Here is a 12,500-nt window from a genome sequence, read left to right as displayed (position 1 = left end):
TGATGTGTGCTTATCTTAGCTTAGCTTAGCTTAGCTTAGACAGGAAACAGCTAGCATGCTACATCTCGTTTGTTCAATCTGAACACAAAGTGAAATATTAAAGTTTGTGGTTTCTGTTGAAGTTACAGGATTATATTTAGTTTAATATCTTTTATTTAAACACAATTATCTTAAAACATCTGAGAGGATTTCACTGATTGTGGAACAAACTAATCTTTATAAATAAGTGTAAATATGTTTTATACCAAGTGAAACTTTATTGTTATTATTAAATAGATCCAGTTTCATTGAGCACAAAGAGAAATATTTATATATTTAACTTCCGTTAAATAAACGATAAATAACTTCTCAGATAGCTTCATCGTACAAGTTTGAGGTACTTGTACTTCACTTGATTATTTCCATTTGCTGTTACATCTCAGAGGAAATATTGTATTTTAAAACTGTACCATAGCTTCTTCATCTTCTTCATCTTCAGCATGAATATTATTACACTGTTGCATATTTTAAGTTTTTACACATTTATTGATTAAGCACATTTTAGTTTAATGTCTCTGTTTTTCTATGTTTTATTTTAAAGTATTTCTGGTTCTGAAGATAAGTTTGAATCAGTAAATGTTTGAACTTGTTTGGTTGTGTGAAGCCTCCAGAATATTAGACATTAGAAATAATATTTACTATTTTCAGCAGATTGAGACATTTTCTCATGTTTGGGACAGACACGTGCTGTTTCCATGGTTTCCTGCTCACACTATATTATCTGATATTATACAGTATATTATTATATAATATTTATTATAATATGTATCGGTCACACGTCTCACCATCATGATGAACTGAGGAAGTTTCCTGCTGATATCTGAGTTTTGCTTTTTACTTTATTTAACAAAACATTTAAAATCATTTTCTGTATTTCACAGGTGACTAACGCAGAACAGTGATGCTAATAATACACTTATACATGAATACATTGTTACATTTGGTCATAAATTGAATGAAATGAAGAAGAATTTTAACTTTCATGTAAAACACACCAACTCCGACTCTTCTTCTGTGGTTTATTAACAAACATCAACACAGCAGACAGCCTCAGTGTGTGTGTCAGTGTGTTATTGGGGGTATCTGCTGTCTCCAGTGTGTGTTCCAGCTCTGTAGTTCACTCAGTCTTCTTCGTTGGTTGTCGTCTGACAGTGATGACTCTGACCTGAACAGCTGCTCGAACCTCTGACAGACACACGTACACAAAAAAAATATTTTCCATGTGTTAAAAAGAGTTTCATGTTTGAGGAGCAGATCTAGTGAATAAATCCACAGATGTTAATAATGAAACTACACTTTATACGAGGGGTGCCCACGCTTTATTGGCTTTGTTACCTCTGGGAACCATCACCTTATCGTGGTGGAGAGGTCTGTGTGTCCCTATGAACCTGAGAGCTGTGTTGTCTGGAGCCTAGTGCTCCTGGTAGGGTCTCCCAAGGCAAATAGGTCTCAGGCGAGGGGCCAGACTAAGAATCGTTCAAAACAACCTCATGAAACAGAGGGAAAGGAAAGGAGAGACCCTGCCCGGAGGAAGCCCCCGGCTGAGCACCGCTATGTTGGAGTTCACCCCGGTGGACGAGAGGGGTTATGGGGGGGAAAACTCTGACTGCTGTTTGTGCCTATGCCCCAAACAGCAGTTCGGAGTATTCGGCCTTCTTGTAGACCCTGAATGGAGCCCTGCAGGGGGCTCCGTAGTCTTGCTGGGAAACTTCAACACGCACGTGGAAAACAATGGAGACACCTGGAGAGGCGTGATTGGGAGGAAGGGCCTCCCTGAGTGTGAAGCGGTTGGGATGAGGATCAGCACCTCAAAATCTGAGGTCATGGCTCTCAGCAGGAAACCGGTGGATTGCCTACTCCGGGTAGGGAATGAGCCATTACTCCAAGTGAAGGAGTTCAAGTACCTCGGGGTCTTGTTCGCGAGTGAGGGGACGATGGAGCCAGAGATTAGCTGGAGAATCGGAGCAGCGGGGGCGGTACTACAGTCACTTTACCGCAACGTTGTGACGAAAAGAGAGCTGAGCCAGAAGGCAAAGCTCTCAATCTACCGGTCGATCTTCGTTCCTACCCTCACCTATGGTCATGAAGGCTGGGTCATGACCCAAAGAACGAGATCACGGGTACAAGCGGCCGAAATGTGTTTCCTCAGACGGGTGGCGTCTCCCTTAGAGATAGGGTGAGAAGCTCAGCCATCAGGAGAGACTCGGAGTAGAGCCGCTGCTCCTTCACGTTGAAAGGATCCAGTTGAGGTGGTTCATCATCTAGTAAGGAGCCACCTGGGCGCCTCCCTAGGGAGGTGTTCCAGGTACAGCTGGAGGAGAACCCGGGGAAGACCCAGGACTCGGTGGAGAGATTATATCTCCTCACTGGCCTGGGAACGCCTCAGGATCCCCCAGTCGGAGCTGGAGGATGTGGCCCGGAGAAGGGAAGATTGGGGTTCCTTACTGGAGCTGCTGCCCCCGCGACCCGATCCCGGATAAGCGGTAGACGATGGATGGATGGATAAAAAAGAGTTTCATGTTTGAGGAGCATAGTTAGTGAATAAGTCCACAGATGTTAATAATGAAACTACACTTTATACTTTATACCAGGGGTGCCCACCAGGTCCAAGTGATCTACCTGTATTAAAAAATGCTGCAACGGGGGGAGAGATTGTGTCTGCGGTTCGTGCGATGGGGGGGGGGTGCTGGTGCGTAGTTCTCTCCTCTCCTTTCCTGTGCTCTGCACGTGTGTGTGCGGGAGCAAAACAGAGGGGAAGAGGGAATGTGAATGCGCAAGGCAAGAAAAAAACCCCGGGGCGCGGGGTTCCGTTGGGGGGACTATGTATATATTTTTTTAACAGTGCGCGATCTACCCACACTACCCTCGTGATCGATCGACCTTTTGGGCACCCCTGCTTTATATTGTGTGTGTGAGTGCATGTATGTGTGTGTATGAGTGTGTGTGTACCTTCACAGCAGCGTCTCTCTGCTCGATAACAGCCAGATGTCCCAGTGTGCACCTGGTCGTGGTGATGGATGCTGTTGTTGCCGTAGTAACACTGGATGAGGGTTCAGCTGTGCCGTTGGTGGGGAGGGACAGGTACGGGATCCCAGACCAGACACTGACACACACACACACACACACACACCAGCAGGTTGTGAGTTGAGTATCGGGGCTGGACTGTCCCTGTAGTGACTTCACTGTAAGTTGTATATTATTGTTTATAAAACGGACATGTCAAATCAAGCAATCTGATTGGCTCTTAGCCGTGGTATAATGAGCGTATATCACGGGTAGAATTGTTGTTACTTTTCACAACAAGTCAGTATCCCTCCACGTCTGAGAGAAAGCTACAGCGTTACAGCTGTTAAATTACGTGCGTTAAGAAACACACTTACAAAGCTTTACTATGTAAATAAGAACAGAGTTCCATTCGTTCGGTTGCTTTTATTATAAATAATATCAGCGTGAAATGACAATAATCAAACACGTACTATACAGGCTATACAGACGTGTTTACAGTTCAATCTGGTTCCGGGTTCCGGTCGCGCCAATACAAGGGACCGTCCATTTATGCAATCCGTATAGTACAATGTTCTCTCCTCTGGAGGAGTGGATCATCAGTGCCTATCTCCAGAGAAGAAAGCCTAAAAGACGACATGCAGAGCTACGTGAAGAGCAGGTAGACCAAATGGAAAAAAAACGAGACGAACAGAACACCGCGCTAGCTGTTAGCATGCTAGCTGTTAGCACTATGTTCTGTGCAGAAGGCAACGGAGGGACTGTTTTATTTTGAACATCATTATTTAATAATAAAAACTATTTAAATTGGAGTGTGTATTTTTCTTTCATATTGCCACACTTGGTAACCGTTTTATAAAAGCAATAGCTCACTTCAGACCGTGGTATATGATCATTATATCACAGGTAAGGGGGTTGTACCACGCCCCTTAACTGTGATGTAATGACCATATACCACGGCCTGTCGTGAGCTATTGCTTAAATATATTCTTAGCCATGAATGAATATGACCGCATGGCGCCCATCTAAATTTCCCTCGGTATGAATAAAGTATCTATCTATCTCTTGGACGGCTCCAACAAACATGTTGTGATGCCAGAGGTCAGGTGTTACCGGCTGACTGTCTCCATGGCAATGGTGCTGACGTTAGAGGGCTGGTGTGGCGCCTCGGTTTCTATGGAAACACAAAACAGGAAAGAACTGACATCTGAAGGTGAACAAGTGTATAAATGTACCACATACTGTATTTAACTTTATAGTCAGTTACTTTCAGTCAGTTACCTTCAGTGAGTTACTTTCAGTCAGTTACTTTCAGTCAGTTACTTTCAGTCAGTTACTTGCAGTCAGTTACTTTCAGTCAGTTACCTTCAGTGAGTTACTTTCAGTCAGTTACTTTCAGTCAGTTACCTTCAGTCAGTTACCTTCAGTCAGTTACTTTCAGTCAGTTACCTTCAGTGAGTTACTTTCAGTCAGTTACTTTCAGTCAGTTACTTGCAGTCAGTTACTTTCAGTCAGTTACCTTCAGTCAGTTACTTTCAGTCAGTTACCTTCAGTCAGTTACCTTCAGTCAGTTACTTTCAGTCAATTACCTTCAGTCAGTTACTTTCAGTCAGTTACCTTCAGGTGAGTTACTTTCAGTCAGTTACCTTCAGTCAGTTACTTGCAGTCAGTTACTTTCAGTCAGTTACTTTCAGTCAGTTACCTTCAGTCAGTTACTTTCAGTCAGTTACTTTCAGTCAGTTACCTTCAGTCAGTTACTTTCAGTCAGTTACTTTCAGTCAGTTACTTGCAGTCAGTTACTTTCAGTCAGTTACTTGCAGTCAGTTACTTTCAGTCAGTTACCTTCAGTCAGTTACTTTCAGTCAGTTACTTTCAGTCAGTTACCTTCAGTCAGTTACTTTCAGTCAGTTACTTTCAGTCAGTTACTTGCAGTCAGTTACTTTCAGTCAGTTACTTTCAGTCAGTTACTTGCAGTCAGTTACTTTCAGTCAGTTACTTGCAGTCAGTTACTTTCAGTCAGTTACTTTCAGTCAGTTACCTTCAGTCAGTTACTTTCAGTCAGTTACTTTCAGTCAGTTACCTTCAGGTGAGTTACTTTCAGTCAGTTACCTTCAGTCAGTTACTTGCAGTCAGTTACTTTCAGTCAGTTACTTTCAGTCAGTTACCTTCAGTCAGTTACTTTCAGTCAGTTACTTTCAGTCAGTTACTTGCAGTCAGTTACCTTCAGTGAGTTACTTTCAGTCAGTTACTTGCAGTCAGTTACTTTCAGTCAGTTACTTGCAGTCAGTTACCTTCAGTCAGTTACTTTCAGTCAGTTACTTTCAGTCAGTTACTTTCAGTCAGTTACCTTCAGTCAGTTACTTTCAGTCAGTTACTTGCAGTCAGTTACTTTCAGTCAGTTACCTTCAGTCAGTTACTTTCAGTCAGTTACCTTCAGTCAGTTACCTTCAGTCAGTTACTTGCAGTCAGTTACTTTCAGTCAGTTACTTTCAGTCAGTTACTTGCAGTCAGTTACTTTCAGTCAGTTACTTTCAGTCAGTTACCTTCAGTCAGTTACTTTCAGTCAGTTACTTTCAGTCAGTTACCTTCAGTCAGTTACTTGCAGTCAGTTACCTTCAGGTATGAGCAGGTCGTCCAGCTGAGAGAGCAGCCGCTCTGTCAGAGAGGCCAGTGATGTCACAAACTCCTCCCCTCGGACTCTCACACACACCTGGATGCACAAACACAGAAAAGACACAGGTGTTACTGCCTCCCTGCTGCAGGTCTGACAGGTTCTGGTGCTAACAGGTGTCCCCATGACTCCTCCCCTCCTACCTGTAGTTCCAGGTGTGCGCAGCAGACGGTGCTGTGCAGCTGCTGCTGTCTGAGCTCTTCTCTGCTGTTCAGAGTCTGAAGCTCGTCTTCTCTGAGAGACGCTCGCAGCTGACGGACGTTCACACGCTGAGGACAGGCAGGTGAGTACAGGCAGGTGAGTACAGGCAGGTGAGTACAGACAGGTGAGTACAGGCAGGTGAGTACAGACAGGTGCAGACAGAGACACTTCCTGAAACATGTATTTGACTTTACGATGGTCAGTTGTGATATTTTTGACTCTGCATGTGAATAATGTTGGTACCTTCTCCTCCTCGCTGGCTGCCAGCGTCTCCTCCAGCTTCAGTCTGACACAGCCCACCTCCTCTCTAAGCCCCGCCCCCTGTAGTCGCTCATGGTTACTAATCAAAACTGCAGGTAACGAATGCCGTAGCTCCTCCAACAGAGACAACTGGGCCACCAGCTCTGAGAGACACACAGATAGATAGAGAGTTCTTGAAAACACTTTCTGGTGCTACTTGGACACGTATTCAGTGAACATGGGGTCATCGGGTGTTTTGGGTCTTTAATAATCAGACACCCCCGCCCCGGCCGATCAAGCCCCAACTTTTGTCCAAGTAGCGCTCTGCTCCACGGAGCTCCTTCTGGATTCACAGCAACTGGTCGACCTTTTTCAGCAGTTTCGAGAATGAAATGGCACATCATAACCCCCCCGGCTCAGCCGCCTCTTCTAGGATTTTATCTACATCCTCATCCAGCCGGACTCACTCCTTCCTGTTAGCGGCAGGACACTTCACTCGGGTGAAGTTGGTCTGACTTTCTGCTTTGACTTGTGACTGTGGATCCGGTACCTCCTCTGTCAGACCCAGTTCTGTAGTCAGCACAACAGAACCTATAGTGCTGACTACTCCTGTGTGTTGCTTCACTTGTTCCCTCCTCAAGCTGCCATCTTTGTCTGGTGGATCAGGTAGACCTGGTTTATGTTCTCATGTGTGCGTGTGTGCGTGTGTGTGTGTGTGTGTGTGTGTATGTGTGTGTGTGTGTGTGTGTGTCTACCCTCTCTGTTCGTTTTCAGAAACTTCCTGCTCTGCTCCTGGTATCCCAACAGCCTCTGCTGCATGCTTTCAGCCCATTGGTCCAAACGGTCAGGAACCAGGAAGAACCTGCTGAGACGCTCGCTCTGGTAGAAGTCCTGACAGACAGACAGACAGTTTTATTAAAGTTAAATATATCACATGACTGTGAACATGCTGCACACAGGTTTGGGTAATAAACCACATGAAGTCAGCACTACTGAGAACTTTGTATGTAACACAAAGCTGAGTACTGACCGAAAAAGGTACCGTTCATAAGTGAACTGTGTGTGTGTGTGTGTGTGTGTGTGTGTGTGTGTGTGTGTGTGTGTGTGTGTGTGTGATCTACTTCCTGCGGGGCACTGAAGGACGTGCAGGCCGAATTTTCAAACAAGCGTTATTTCGATGAACTGATCAGATATTGGGAATCTAAAAGATTACTTTCTCACCTGAAAACATATTAAAACTTTAAAAAGTCATAAACTAGCAGCTTTCAGTCCGTCTCAGAAACCTTCCCCTCGTTCCACTAACAAATATGTTACCTCGGCAACCAGCAGGAGGACGTCATTGGCTGTCCACAACACAGAGTTCAGTGTGGAGCTGAAGGAGCTGAAACACAAACATACAGGTGATACACACCAGGCTCTGACTCTCCATCAGGATTAAATTAGAGGGACTCACTGTGGGTTCTTCTCTGGTTCTGGTCCAAAAACCTGGAACCTTCTTTCAGTCCTGATGGACCTGCAGCCCCTCCTCACACTGATATACACACACACACACACACACACACACACACACACACACACACACACACACACACACACACACACACATACACACACAGAGGTTAAAAACAGAGGGTGTTTGTACTGTTCAGCAAAATTACAATGAAGAGTCACAACGCTTGTGTATGTATGTATGTGTGTGTGTGTGTGTGTGTGTGTGTGTGTGTGTGTGTGTGTACCTCGGTGCACTGACAGACTCAGAACTTCTCTGTTGAAGACGTTGGACTGGACTCTGACCTGCAGGGTTCAGAACTGGAGGTGAAGTTTGACTCTGGAGACGTTTTTATATTCAAACATCTTTTTACAGCTGGTGTGAATCAGTGAGTGTATAACAACCTTTATTTTTATATAAAGTCCCATTTCATAGTGGTTATTGCAACAGGAGTTATTCTCTAATGTGATGGGCCCAGGTAACTCATCCCCCCCCCCTCCACCTTTTCTGTATATGTCCTGTACATCTCATAAAGGCCGGAAGGCCAAAAAAGGATCTTTTAATTTCCCACTAATTCTGTGATTTAAAGTGAAGCTGCATCTCTCTGGTGTCCAGCAGGGGGCACAAAGAAGTCCGATTGTATAGAAGTCTGTGAGTCTCAGTAAACTCCTGACGAGTTCTCAGTCTGTAGTTTCACGTCTTCTTCATCACATGATGTCACTCAGTAACTTTTGGTCCCTTCAGAATAAAACAGACGATGACGCAGCGTCTGCCTTAGGGCGGGGCTACCTGTGATTGACAGGTCGCCACCACGATGTGTCCGTGTTTTAGTCTTTAACTTTAACTCTTTCAGTTTGTTTTCACTTCATCAAAGTCAATGTAACATTTTGTCGCCTAAAATGTCGTGTTCAGCGTTCGGTTGGACTTCAGCTCCCTTTGAGTCACTGCTGGTACCAAAAAACAAGATGGCGATGGCTAAAATACCAAACTCGGGGCTTCAAAACCGTGGTCCACAAACCAATGGGTGACATCAAGGCGGCTACAACAACTTTGTGAACAGTTGTTTTGGTCAGAAACTGAAAGACAAACAGATGTTTACCAGCAGCTGTTCTTCCTCTCTCCTCTCTGTCTACTGCTTCTGCTCCAACATCCTGGATCATACAGAACCTGAAGTGTTCAGATTGTTGGACAGAAGAAAACATCATGAGGCAGCACAAACACAAACAGTACTCGCAGCACTTGTATTCCTGCAGTAGTACTTAGTGAGATTAGTTGCAGTATGTACCTATTCAGGGACCTGAGGACACCCACAACAGGGTCATCCAGAAGGTTCACACCGGTCCTGCTGGTCTGCAGTAAACCAAGAGGTAGGGCTGATTGGACCTGCTTCCTGGATTCAGGACGAGCTGAGAGGCTTTCCTGCAGGGTGGGGGGTAGTCCAGGAAGACAAGAGATAGTCTAGGAAGACAATAAGTAGTCCAGGAAGACAATATGTAGTTCAGGAAGACAAGCGGTAGTCCAGGAAGACAAGAGGTATTCCAGGAAGACAATAAGTAGTCCAGGAAGACAAGAGGTAGTCCAGGAAGACAATAAGTAGTCCAGGAAGACAATAAGTAGTCCAGGAAGACAAGCGGTAGTCCAGGAAGACAATAAGTAGTCTAGGAAGACAAGAGGTAGTCCAGGAAGACAATAAGTAGTCCAGGAAGACAAGAGGTAGTCCAGGAAGACAATAAGTAGTCCAGGAAGACAAGAGGTAGTCCAGGAAGACAAGAGGTAGTCCAGGAAGACAAGAGGTAGTCCAGGAAGACAAGAGGTAGTCCAGGAAGACAATAGGTAGTCCAGTAAGACAAGAGGGAGTATCAGAATTGAATAGATGAGAAGAAACCTACCAATGAAAAGTCCAGGTACTGACAGCGCTTCCTGAGTTCTTCATTGACTGATGACAGGAAAGAAAACACCTGATCTGGAGACACCTGCAGACAGACAGACAGAATGAACATAATAGACATGAGACGTAATAGGAAAAATTTAATTTGGACCTCTTGTTCTTTCTGGACCCTGCAGTAATACAGCAGTACTGTAACAACACTTGTGTGTACCTGAGTGTGCCTGTGTGTATCTGTGTGTGTAACTGAGTGTACATGTGTGTACCTGAGTGTACCTGTGTGTATACCTGAGTGTGTTCCTGTGTGTACCTGTGTATGTTCCTGTGTGTGTACCTGTGTGTTCTCCATCATCCACCTCAGATCCTCCAACCTGCTGCTGATGGCCGACTGCTGCTGGTTACTGCTGGCTGCCTGCGTAATTCAAACATAATAATAATACATTTTATTTAGAGGCGCCTTTCAGGACACCCCAGGTCGCCTTACAGTGCATTTAAAAGTTATAACAGCTAAAACAAAGACGGAAAACAAATGAGTCAAACCGACAGATAAAACAGGCAAGACAAGAGTGTGGAGAGACGGAGTGTGACAAATGCATTAACCAGGATTTCAGTGCTGGATTGTGACAGGGATGGGCGGAGTCTGGAAATGTTGGGGATATGGAAGAAGGCAGTCCGGGTGATGTTTTTTATGTGGGGTGCGAAACGAAAGGGTGCTGTCCAGGATGACACCAAGGCTTTTGACTTGGCTGGTGAAGGATGCAGGGAAGCCGTCGATCATGATGTTTGGGGGTTGGGTGGTTAGGATTTTGGAGAGGGTGTTTTGGGAGCCGATGAGCAGGGCCTCAGTTTTGCTACCGTTTGGCTTCAGGAAGTTCCTGCTCATCCAGCTCCTGATGACCTGGAGGCAGGTGGTGAGGGAGGTGGGGGGGAGGGCGGTGGTGGCTTTGGTTGAGATATAGACTTGCGTGTCGTCAGCATAGCAGTGAAATTGGATGCCATGGTGACGGAGGTTTGTGCCCAGGGGGAGAACACCCAGTGAAACAGGAGAACACCCTGACCTGTGGTTCCCCAGCTGGACAAACTGTTGTCGATTGGTAAGGTAGGAGGAGAACCAGGAGAGTGCAACACCAGTGGTCCCAATGTCAGCCAAGCGTGCCAGGAGTAGTGGGTGGGAGATTGTGTCGAAGGCAGCGGTGAGGTCGAGGAGGATGAGGATGGTGAGCAGTCCAGAGTCCGCTGCACGGAGGAGGTCGTTGTTGATTTTAACCAGAGCTGTTTCGGTACTGTGCATTGGGAGGAAACCAGAGTGGAAGGGTTCATGGAGGTTGTTTGAGTCGAGGTGGGACTGGAGTTGAGCGGCAACCACCCTCTCAAGGGTTTTAGAAATGAAGGGAAGGTTGGAGATGGGCCTGTAGTGGTTAAGGTCAGCTGGGTCAGCATTGGGTTTTTTGAGTGAATTATATTAGTGATCATGGGGGAAATGGACGGCAGACAGGCTTTGACGAGGGTAGTGGGGAGGGGCTCGAGCTGGCAGGTGGTGCATTTGGCTTTACAGATGAGCTTGGAGATGGTGGCTTCTGATGCTGGAGTGAAGTTGGAGAGGGTGCTGGTGGGTGGTTGGACCGTGGTGGCCATCCAGAGTGGGTCCGTCGAGGGGGCGCCTGATGAGGCCAGCTGTAGGTGGATGTTGCTTACTTTGGAGCTGAAAAATTGCAGAAAGTCTCTCGAGAAGGGCTCTCGTGTTACCGGTGCCAATGCTGATATGGTTGGAGTAGAAGGTGGATTTGGCAGTGGAGAGGGCGTTCTTGTAGTGATGTAGGTGATCAGCATAGATTTGGGTGTGTACTGATAGTCCGGTCTTTTTACACGGCCGTTCAAGTCGACGACCAGTTGTTTTGAGCCGTCGAAGGTCGGAGGTGAACCAAGGAGCGGTGTGGGCAAAGAAGACTGTGCGGGTTTTGACGGGGGCCAGGGCGTCCAGCGAGGAGGACAGACAGTCATTGTAGTGACTCACCAAGTCAGCAGGGGAAGAGGATGGGAGAGGGATGGGGTAGGAGTTGAAACATGTTCAGTAAAGACTTACAGACAGACAAAGAGACAGACAAAGAGACAGACAGACAGAGAGACAGACAGACAGAGAGACAGGTACCTCAGACTTTATGTGAACTCGCGTGCTGGTGATGATTTTCTGGATTTTCTCCATGAACTCCACCTCAGACTTCAGGAAGGAGAGTTTCTCCTCTAAACAACCAGACGCCTCCTTCAGCTGGGGGTGGGGGTGGTGGTGTTTATGGCAGAGAAACGCTGACGGGTTCTTTACAGGTTTGATTGTTATTAAATATTTATATTTCATAGTAGAATAAGATATATATATGAAGGGGTCAGACCTGCTGTAAACTCTGAGACTCAAACCCCTCCAGCTCACAGTAGATGGACTCCTCTGTCACACTGATCTGTTTGCTTTCTTCCTTCAGCCTCTTCTGGAACAACTTCACCTCCTGAGGAGCAAAATCCCCCCCCTCACTAAATAATCTGCGGGAGGAGAAACAGACCTTTAGTTTGAAGGTTTCTGTGCTTCAGAGGATCTTCCAGGGATCCAGTTACCTGAAGGAGCTGAGCAGCTGAGTGGTTCTGATTCTGACCTCCTGCAGTCTGATCAGAACCGTCTGTCTGAAGCAGGTATGACAGCGCTGGGTGTCTTTGATATATTCATCCAGACAGTCCTGCAGGGTGGAGCTCACAGCCTGCAGCCTGCACACACACACACACACACACACACACACACACACACACACACACACAGAGTATAAAGTGTAGTTTCATTATTCACTAACTCTGCTCAAACATGAAACTCTTTTTAACGTGTGAAAAAAAAATATATATATCTTTCAGCATTAAACATTCTCGTTCTTTTGGAGTTTTTCACGTTACCATTAAAACTTTTTTGCAATATTTCAAGATTTAAAAAAAAT

General features: G+C 45.7%; 2 protein-coding genes across 5 annotated transcripts in view; one reads left to right on the top strand and one right to left on the bottom strand.

The window, feature by feature from the left end:
- The window catches only part of entr1 (endosome associated trafficking regulator 1), a 17,076-nt gene extending 16,448 nt beyond the window's left edge, over positions 1-628 (top strand). For both annotated transcript variants that reach the window (XR_003832814.1, XM_029439941.1), the window contains exon 10: positions 1-628. This exon is cut by the window's left edge and continues 333 nt beyond it. The gene's annotated coding sequence lies outside the window, so the exon portion shown is untranslated.
- Positions 629-860: 232 nt separating this feature from the next.
- The window catches only part of LOC115013554 (coiled-coil domain-containing protein 180-like), a 21,445-nt gene continuing 9,805 nt past the window's right edge, over positions 861-12,500 (bottom strand). The window contains exons 9-25 of one of the 3 annotated variants that reach the window (XM_029439938.1): positions 12,133-12,279; positions 11,916-12,060; positions 11,678-11,842; positions 9,863-9,940; positions 9,533-9,616; positions 8,929-9,101; positions 8,743-8,810; positions 7,891-7,948; positions 7,608-7,685; positions 7,469-7,535; positions 6,910-7,045; positions 6,158-6,318; positions 5,857-5,982; positions 5,656-5,752; positions 4,156-4,216; positions 2,989-3,142; positions 861-1,224 (exon numbers count right to left, since the gene is read on the bottom strand). In XM_029439938.1, coding sequence (XP_029295798.1) covers positions 1,102-1,224; positions 2,989-3,142; positions 4,156-4,216; positions 5,656-5,752; positions 5,857-5,982; positions 6,158-6,318; positions 6,910-7,045; positions 7,469-7,535; positions 7,608-7,685; positions 7,891-7,948; positions 8,743-8,810; positions 8,929-9,101; positions 9,533-9,616; positions 9,863-9,940; positions 11,678-11,842; positions 11,916-12,060; positions 12,133-12,279 — 1,921 coding nt within the window. In that variant the 3' untranslated portion in view covers positions 861-1,101. The remainder of the gene's footprint in view (positions 1,225-2,988; positions 3,143-4,155; positions 4,217-5,655; positions 5,753-5,856; positions 5,983-6,157; positions 6,319-6,909; positions 7,046-7,468; positions 7,536-7,607; positions 7,686-7,890; positions 7,949-8,742; positions 8,811-8,928; positions 9,102-9,532; positions 9,617-9,862; positions 9,941-11,677; positions 11,843-11,915; positions 12,061-12,132; positions 12,280-12,500) is intronic. The other 2 variants (XM_029439939.1, XM_029439940.1) reach the window with 2 other exon arrangements.

Source organism: Cottoperca gobio, chromosome 9 (assembly GCF_900634415.1).
Source record: "Cottoperca gobio chromosome 9, fCotGob3.1, whole genome shotgun sequence".
NCBI lineage: Eukaryota > Metazoa > Chordata > Actinopteri > Perciformes > Bovichtidae > Cottoperca > Cottoperca gobio.
Note: the sequence above shows the minus strand (reverse complement) of the source record. Positions and strands in the feature narration are given on the sequence as shown.